Source organism: Helianthus annuus, chromosome 16 (genome assembly GCF_002127325.2).
Source record: "Helianthus annuus cultivar XRQ/B chromosome 16, HanXRQr2.0-SUNRISE, whole genome shotgun sequence".
Lineage (NCBI taxonomy): Eukaryota > Viridiplantae > Streptophyta > Magnoliopsida > Asterales > Asteraceae > Helianthus > Helianthus annuus.
Genome location: NC_035448.2, coordinates 2,658,052 through 2,667,902, shown reverse-complemented (window position 1 = coordinate 2,667,902; position 9,851 = coordinate 2,658,052). Strand labels below are relative to the sequence as shown.

At 36.9% G+C, this 9,851-nt stretch overlaps 1 protein-coding gene across 1 annotated transcript; it reads left to right on the top strand.

The window, feature by feature from the left end:
- Positions 1–965: 965 nt before the first annotated feature.
- On the top strand, positions 966–9,613 carry LOC110915500 (ATP-dependent Clp protease ATP-binding subunit ClpA homolog CD4B, chloroplastic). Its single transcript, XM_022160214.2, has 9 exons — positions 966–1,174; positions 3,444–4,010; positions 4,436–4,551; positions 4,648–4,770; positions 4,850–5,035; positions 6,055–6,270; positions 6,757–7,050; positions 8,127–8,216; positions 8,303–9,613. The coding sequence occupies exons 2-9, from the start codon at positions 3,446–3,448 to the stop codon at positions 9,482–9,484; spliced, it is 2,772 nt and encodes a 923-aa protein (XP_022015906.1). The 5' UTR covers positions 966–1,174; positions 3,444–3,445; the 3' UTR covers positions 9,485–9,613.
- The last annotated feature ends 238 nt before the right edge of the window (positions 9,614–9,851 follow it).

The window sequence follows — 9,851 nt, the reverse complement described above, 5'->3', positions numbered from 1 at the left end:
GGGGTGTGGATGGTGGGTGACGGTAGCGGCGGAGGTGGGTGACGACTGGGGTTGAGGTGGGTGGTGGCGGTAAACAGCTGGGGTGGAGGTGGGTGGTGGTGGCGGCGGCGGAAGTGGGTGACGGCGGCGACGGTAGTCACGGCGGCAGCTATGGCAGTAGTGGTGTCGCCCGTGAGTGAGTTATTAAAACCAATAAGAATAATAATAATAATAATAGTAAAAAAAAATAATAATAATAATAATAATAATAATAATAATAATAATAATAATAATAATAATATAGCTTTCCATTCCTTGAAGGAATGAAAAAAAAACACCACCTTACCAAGGAATGAAAATTATTATATTTGGAAAGTTTACATTCCTTGTGGAATGCTCCATTCCATTACCACTTGACAACCAAACATGTATCTCTCCATTCCAATAGAATGATCCATTCCATTCCGCCTTCTATTCCTTCGTACCAAACGCTACCTAACTCCTTCAAATACAACAATTTTCATTCCATGATAAGGAAGTGTTTTTTTATTCCTTCAAAGAATGAAAAGAAGTATATTATTATTATTATTATTTATATTAATATTATTAATAATATTAATATCAATACTTTTATTATTATTTTATACCATATTATTATTATTATTGAGGCAATTATATTCTATATAATTGTGTTTCGTTATTTCATCTTTTTTTGTTTATCAAATTGTGCAAAGTAGTGATTCATTCATTTCACATATGAGTAACCAAACATAACAATGGAATAGAATAATCAATTTTATTCCGTTTTCCATTCCATTTGCTCATTCACTCCATTATCTCATACCAAACAGATTAACGTTAAACTTCTGACTCAATTCAAATCCAACATTGAATTGGAAATAACTATCAACTCATCAATAAAGACAATAAGATAAATAATAATTATAAAAACTTATATTTTAAAAATAAGCCAAAAAAACGTGGAGATTACAAAGTTAGGGTTTAGCAAACAAAAATATATAAAAAAAAATAAAAACTCACCAACCAAACGAGAGTCAAATCGGCCGGTGCAACTTTCTTTCTGTACACGAAGGTGCACCTTATCATCCCATAGACTGGCGGCTACATCATCTTCTTCATAAAACCCCTTCAAAACCCTAAACAAACTTCACTCATATCCACCTCTAATCCTCCGGTAAACTATTCACCACTTCATTGTTCTCTTCAATATCTTTTATCTGATTCGAAATGAAGTTGTTTGACCTAATTCTCATTTGCTACATATTTACATATGCATTTGTGTAGTTACGGTTTCATTGTGACGTATGCTGTATCGTTTCTTTTTGTTCGTTGAAAAAGTTATAGCTTTTCTTGATTTCTTGTAGAAAAAGAAAGTTTTTTTTTTTTTTTTTTTTATTAATTGTTTGTTTATTGTTTATGTGATGGTTTAATGGAAGTAGGGGTGCAAACGAGCCGAGCGGCTCGCGAGCTACTCGAGATCGGCTCGAGAAAAAGCTCGAAACGAGTCGAGCCTTATCAAGCCCGAGCCGAGCTTGAGCCTAAAAACAAAGCTCGTTTGCTTAACGAGCCCGAGCTCGAGCCTCGCATGTGAAGCTCGTTAGGCTCGTCGAGCTTTATTGAGCCTTAGTGTAAACGAGCCGAGTCGAGCCGAGCTTATGTAAACTTGTTTACAAGCTGACATCGAACCTAAAAATAAGCTTATTTAGTAAACGAGCCCGAGCCCGAGCTTCACTTATCGAGCTTGCAAGCTTAAAATGTCTATTATTTATATTATTTTTATTTAATATACTAATTAATAGAAAATAAACGAGCCGAGCCCGAGCCGAGCTCGAGCTTGAGAAAATACAAACGAGCCGAGCTCGAGCTTTGAAAACAAAGCTCGAATCAAGCCGAGCTCGAGCCCGAGCTCTCATAAGTTAATCGAGCTCGAGCTCGAGCCTGGTCGAGCTCGGGCTCGGCTCGGCTCGTTTGCACCCCTAAATGGAAGTAATTTGGAGCATCTTTATGTAGTGATTAGCTGTTGTTTTAGTTATATGGTGAGCTTGTAAGTTGTGATTGACTTCCTGTTTGACTTTACAGTATAATCTTTTCGCCATTACCGTCTTTACGGATCAACTTTTCGAAAGAAAGTATTGTGTTTCTGAGCATTTTTTAGAAAATGTGTAGCAAGTGATTTGAATCTAGGTTTTAAAAAGGTGCAGCTTGAGGCAAGGGTCCATGCTTGTTGCTACATAAGGCGCAGCTGAATGTTGTATATGTAGGTTTTTAGACCATCCGTAGTGGGGCGAGATTCAGGCGTTTTTTTGCCTAATCCACGCCCACATATGCCCCCCCCCCCGGGCGTTTTTTTGACAAAAAATGGTTTTGCCGTTTTATTTTCAACGCGTTGGTTCATTACTTTTGGCGTTTTATTTTCAACGCGTTGGTTCATTACTTTTGGCCAATCACCCTTGATCTTCTTTTTCTTTGTCCAATAAGATTTTTGATGGTTTTTTTTATTTAATTTTATGACACCTCTTTTAACATAATGCCCCACATCTCCACTACACTCATTTTAGAAAACGCCCCATAATGCCCCATTGCTGACTGGGCTGCCACATGGCGCAAAACGCCCAAGGGTGGGGGCATTACCACTACACATGATCTTAGGTTGTACGCTTAGGGAATTTATATGTCATATCACATACATAGCTTGTTTATAGGTAATTTATGGGTTGGTTGGAGATGCTAAAAATCTATGCAGTTAATATCGGTGAGATATCAGTGATATATCGGTTATATCGGTCCCTTAGTAAAATATCGGTGTCAAATATCGGTCAAAATATCGGTACCGATATTATCGGCGATATTGACCGATATTTGACCGATATAACCGATATATCACTGATATATAACTGAATTATCGGTGTTAAGTTGCTATATATATAAATTATGCATTATATTAAAATTACCGATATCCCACCGATATCTCACCGAGATAACCTATATTTCAAATATCGGTCCTTTACCGATATCTGATATTTTACCGCATTAACTGCATAGCTAAAAATATGTATAAAGTATAAACGCCTTGCGCCTCGCCTGTGAAAAGCGGTGTGTTAATTCTCGCTTTGTAAAAGCAAGTTATGAATTGACTGGTTCAAGAAAGACATTTAAGTTCCATGTAAAGAACTTTAGCTGGTAATAAAAACACAAACAAATACGTTGTTTCTCGTGATTCTTTTTTTGGCTCGGTTATCTTCTTCTTTACTTATTTACAAGCTTACTATAGTTCTGTATATGTGAAATAGAGGTGGATCTTTTGCAGCTTTATGTACCCGACATGTAAAGATCATGAAGTTTATAGAAATACATATGATTCGCATGCTTGTTCGTGGTCTTTTAAACTTTTTACGCAAGGTACCTTGTGAAACTGTATGACTAATCATTTATCTTGGTTGCAGCCATGGCTGGGTCGTTAATTCACGCTGCTTGTTTTCCTTCGGTTGACCATGAACGAAAGCTTCATAGAAACGGAACCGGGAAGGCTAAAAGAATGGTGAAAATGATGTCATGCTCATACGCACCTCCCATGAGAATGCGAACCTTTTCAGGGTTGCGTGGGTCCAACGCTTTAGACAACATTATGAACAAAACGGGCCAAGATTTCCACTCTAAGGTTTCTTTGGCAACGTCTTTTCGATCAAAACGGGCCACCCGTATTGTTCCAAAAGCTATGTTCGAGCGGTTTACAGAAAAGGCTATAAAAGTAATTATGCTTGCACAAGAGGAAGCACGTCGTTTGGGTCACAATTTTGTTGGCACCGAGCAAATATTACTCGGGCTTATTGGTGAGGGAACTGGTATTGCTGCTAAGGTTTTGAAATCTTTGGGGATTAATTTAAAAGATGCGCGTGTAGAAGTTGAGAAAATTATTGGTAGGGGTAGCGGGTTTGTTGCTGTTGAGATCCCGTTTACTCCTCGAGCGAAACGCGTTTTAGAGCTCTCTTTAGAGGAAGCCCGCCAACTTGGTATTATTATTATTATTATTATTATTATTATTATTATTATTATTATTATTATTATTATTAGAGTTAATTACTGTTTTCGTCCCTGTGGTTTGTCAAAAATCACTATTTCAGTCCATTAGTTTAAAAGTTGCGATTTCAGTCCCTGTGGTTTCACTTTCGTAACCATTTCAGCCCCTGTGGTTTCACTTTCGTAACCATTTCAATCCATTTATTCTGTTAGTACAGAGACTGAAATGGTTACGAGGTGGACTGAAATGGTTACGAAAGTGAAACCACAGGGACTGAAATCGCAAATTTTAAACTAATGGACTGAAATAGTGATTTTTGACAAACCACAGGGACGAAAACAGTAATTAACTCTTATTATTATTTTTTAAATTTCTCTTCAATAGCACCTATTTAATCTTGTTATGTAAATATTTTAGGTCACAACTATATTGGATCGGAGCATCTGCTACTCGGTTTGCTTCGAGAAGGTGACGGTGTTGCGGCTCGTGTTCTGGAGAATTTAGGAGCTGATCCTAGTAACATTCGCACTCAGGCAAGCCTAAATTCTTTTTTCAAAGTCTTACTCCTTTTTTTATATTTTTTTTTAATTTTTTTAATCTAATAATTTCTTTTTCAAATTCATGAATAGGTGATTCGAATGGTTGGTGAGAGTGCCGAAGCTGTCGGTGCAGGTGTCGGAGGTGGTACCTCCGGAAGCAAGATGCCAACACTCGAGGAATACGGAACGAACTTAACGAAGCTAGCCGAGGAGGTAGGTTTCCGAATGGTTTATTTCGGTGAATTTTCTTTTTATTTTCATTAAAGTCTTCGTTTTTTTTTCTTCTTTTTAGGGTAAGTTGGATCCGGTGGTTGGAAGGCAGCCGCAAATCGAACGGGTCACTCAGATTTTGGGACGCCGAACAAAGAATAATCCGTGCCTGATTGGGGAGCCCGGTGTCGGGAAGACAGCCATTGCAGAAGGTCTTGCGCAAAGGATTGCGAACGGTGATGTCCCCGAAACCATCGAGGGGAAGAAGGTGAGTCCATAGTTATTAAAGGCGCTAGGCGCACCCAAGGCGCAAATATTGGGAATATCTAAGAAAGACGTATGATATAACTAAGAAGAAAGATATAGGGAATATCGGTGATATATTGTAGGGGTGTTCATCGAATCGAATATCGAATTTTCGAATTATTCGAATCGAATTGTTCGAATAATTTTTATTTTTACTTGAATTCGTATTCGATTCGAATTCGATTAAAACCTACCGAATTCTATTCGAATTCGTATTCGAATAAAAAAACCCAATTCGTATTCGATTCGTATTCGATTAAAAATTCGAATTCGAATATATTCGATTTAATTCAGATTCTTTAAAACATGTAAAAAACTTTCAAAATGAAACATAAATTTTAAAGCAGCCATAAAACACGATATCACATTAAAAAGTTCCAAATGAAGTACCACAAGTCTAAAATTCAAAACGAGAAGTCGGGAATAACCACTCCACATTACAAGTTAATATTTTTACACTTAGATATCTATTGATAGATTTGTTACTTAGATTTTAGTTATGGGCCATGTAGTGGATTTGGTAATTGGTAATTTTAATACTTGGAAAAAAAATTTGAAAATAATTTATAGTGTAGCCTAATAAAAGTTATATATGTATTATATATAAAAATAATAAATAAAAATGTGATTTTTATTCGAATTTCGAATCGAATCAAATTTGAAATTATAAATTCGTATTCGATTCGTATTCGATTTACTTATGTCGAATTGAATCGAATTCGAATTCTTATAATCGAAACGAATTCTTGATAATCGAATCGAATTTAAACGAATTTCGAATTTTTCGAATTCGAAACGAATTCTGCACACCCTATTATATTGGTCAAATATCGGAAATATTGGTCAAATATCGGTCAATATCACCGATAATATCGTTACCTATCATGACTTATATTCATGTAGTTGGTTATAAGGGGTTGTGTGTTTGTTATTGAAAACATTTAAATTGTTTTTTTTTTTTTGTTTTTTTAATATATACAGGTGATAACTCTAGATATGGGTCTTCTTGTTGCCGGCACAAAATATCGAGGGGAGTTTGAAGAACGACTAAAAAAGCTAATGGAAGAAATAAAACAAAGTGACGATATAATTCTTTTTATCGATGAAGTTCACACTCTTATTGGAGCCGGAGCAGCAGAAGGAGCTATTGACGCTGCAAATATATTAAAACCCGCTCTTGCTAGAGGTGAATTACAGGTAACCGATAATACTATTATTATTATTCCCGTAATTAATAACCTGTCATATGTTTGTTTTATTTTAAAAAGAGTTAAATGCCATTTTAGTCCCTGTGGTTTGGGCCATTTTGCCAGTTTAGTCCAAAGGTTTCATTTTTAACCTGTGGGTCTAAAAAGGTTTCACAGTTGCCATTTTAGTCCACTGGGTTAACTTCATCCGTTTTTTCTGTTAACGAGAAGGCCAATTTGGTCATTTTGTATGTAATTCTGTTAACTAAAAGGGCAATTCAGCCATATAAAATGACCGAATTGGCCTTCTCGTTAACAGAAAAAACGGATGAAGCTAACCCAGTGGACTAAAATGGCAACTGTGAAACCTTTTTGGACCCACAGGTTAAAAATGAAACCTTTGGACTAAACTGGCAAAATGGCCCAAACCACAGGGACTAAAATGGCATTTAACTCTTTTTAAAAAGTTATTTAATTGGTGTGTGTTTTGTGACAGTGCATTGGGGCTACAACACTTGATGAATACCGAAAGCATATTGAAAAAGATCCGGCATTAGAGAGACGGTTTCAACCCGTCAAAGTGCCCGAGCCTTCTGTTGAAGAAGCAATACAAATCTTAAGAGGGCTTAGAGAAAGATACGAAATTCATCATAAGCTTCGTTACACTGATGATGCGGTAGTTGCTGCTGCTGAGTTGTCACATCAATATATAAGTGATCGTTTTCTTCCTGATAAAGCGATCGATTTGATTGATGAAGCTGGATCTCGTGTTAGACTTCGTCATGCACAGGTTTGTTTATTTGTTATTTTTTTGTCTATTGTTTCTTGTTTGAAGTTAAACGAAATTGCCGCCTTTGTAATTGATTTTTCATTGGCTAACTGAGTGTTTCTAGTAGGGGTGTGCACGGTTTGGTTCGGTTTTTGGGTAAAACCGAAACCGTAACCGAAAGTCGGGTTGTCAGTTTCTGAAAACCGCCCGGTTTCGGTTTTAGCAACGGTTCGGTTCATTTTTTTCGGTTTTTGGAACAAATTACATAAGATTCAAAAATATAAATTATAATCCAAATTTCAAAAATCTTTCTTAGATGTTTACATTTAATTAATATATTTAATCTTTTTAATTAGTATTGTTCTAATAAACCTAACCTTCTATTCTATTGTAATGTTTCTTTAAAATTTTATAAAGACGTTTTCTTTTATAGTACTTTGAAAGTCATTTAATTTTTAGAGTAAATTACTTTTTGAGTCCCTGTGTTCTAGTGGTTTTAACCACTTGAGTCCAAAATCAAAAAGTTTAACGCCCTGAGTCTCTAACTACTCATTTTAAAACGTTTCGAGTCCAATCTATTATCTATAACACTTGTACTTTTTATTTTGGACTCAAGTGGTTAAAAGCACTCAAACACAGGGACTCAAAACGTTATAAAATGAGTGGTTAGGGACTCAGGGCGTTAAACTTTTTGATTTTGAACTCAACTGGTCAAAACGACTAAAACACAAGGACTCAAAAGGTAATTTACTCTAATTTTTATGTTAAATTTTGTTGTTTTTTGTAGGCAATAGATAAAGTGTTTCAATGATAAATAAACATATTAATGTTCTCATTATAAATACTTAACTTTTAAGAATAAAAATTAGAATTTTCCTTAATCAATAATCAATATATTAAAAAATTTAAAAATGATTTTTAGGTTATTTGGTTCGGTTTTTTTCGGTTTTATAAAAGGCAAAACCGTAACTGAACCTTCTGTTTTTTGGGTTCATTTATTTTCGGTTTTTTTTTTCGGTTAAATTGGTTTTTTCGGTTCGGTTAAATTGGTTTTTTTCGGTTTTCTGCTCACCCCTAGTTTCTGGTGTCTGAAATAGTTACCTGAGGAAGCTAAAGAGCTAGAGAAAGAGCTTAGACAGATTACGAAAGAGAAAAACGAAGCTGTTCGTGGTCAAGACTTTGAAAAGGTAATTTCTCCGTTCATTAACTCAATGTTATGGAACGTTTCGTTACAGGTTTGACTTCATTGACTTTGACTTTGACTTTGGAACAGGCAGGTGAGCTTAGAGATAAAGAGATGGATCTCAAGCTTCAAATATCGACTCTAATCGATAAAAACAAGGAGATGAGTAAAGCCGAGAGTGAAGCGGGTGATGAGGGTCCCACAGTGACAGAAGCCGACATTCAACATATCGTCTCCACATGGACCGGAATACCCGTCGAAAAAGTCAACAGCGATGAGTCAGACCGTCTTCTCAAAATGGAAGACACCCTTCACACGCGAATCATCGGTCAAGATGAAGCGGTCAAAGCCATTAGCCGAGCCATCCGCCGAGCCCGTGTCGGTCTCAAGAACCCTAACCGTCCCATAGCCAGTTTCATATTCTCCGGACCCACGGGTGTCGGGAAATCCGAACTCGCAAAATCACTAGCCACGTACTATTTTGGGTCTGAAGAAGCCATGATTCGACTCGACATGAGTGAGTTCATGGAACGACACACCGTCTCGAAACTCATCGGTTCACCACCCGGTTACGTAGGTTACACCGAAGGTGGTCAGTTAACCGAGGCGGTCCGTCGCCGCCCGTACACTCTCGTCCTATTCGACGAAATCGAAAAGGCTCACCCCGATGTGTTCAACATGATGCTTCAGATTCTCGAAGATGGACGGTTGACCGATAGCAAAGGTCGAACCGTTGACTTTAAGAACACACTTTTGATCATGACATCAAACGTCGGAAGTAGCGTGATCGAAAAAGGTGGAAGGAGAATCGGATTCGACCTCGATTACGACGAGAAAGATAGCAGTTACAACCGAATTAAAAGCTTAGTTACGGAAGAACTTAAACAGTATTTCCGCCCGGAGTTTTTAAACCGATTGGATGATATGATAGTGTTTAGACAGTTGACTAAACTGGAAGTCAAAGAAATAGCCGATATAATGTTGAAGGAAGTATTCGAACGGTTAAAGGGTAAAGAAATCGAACTTCAGGTGACGGAGAGATTTAGGGATAGAGTGGTTGAAGAAGGGTATAACCCTAGTTATGGTGCGAGGCCGTTAAGGAGAGCGATAATGCGGCTTTTGGAGGATAGTATGGCGGAAAAGATGCTTGCACGCGAGATAAAGGAGGGCGATTCGGTAATTGTGGATGTTGATTCTGACGGTAACGTGACGGTTTTGAATGCTAGCGGTGGAGCCCCGCCAGAGTTGTTACCGGAACCGATTGTAGTGTAACCATCATCAATCTTTGTTTTTGCATTGTGGGCATCATCAATCTTTGTATTCAGATTATAAAATCATTTACTGTGTTTGTTTGTTTACTTTGATTAGTGAATCACTTATATGATTGTTTGATGTTTGGTTTGGGTCATTTTGCCAGTTTAGTTTAAAGGTTTTATTTTTCGCATGTGGGTGAAAAAGGTTTCACTGTTACCATTTTAGTCCACTGGGTTAAGTTTATCCATTTTTTCTGTTAACGAGAAGGGCAATTCGGTATTTTTTTTATGTAATTCTGTTAACTAGAAGGCAATTCGGCCAAATTAAATGAACGAATTGCCCTTCTCGTTAACAAAAAAAAAATGGATGAAGTTAACCTAGTGGA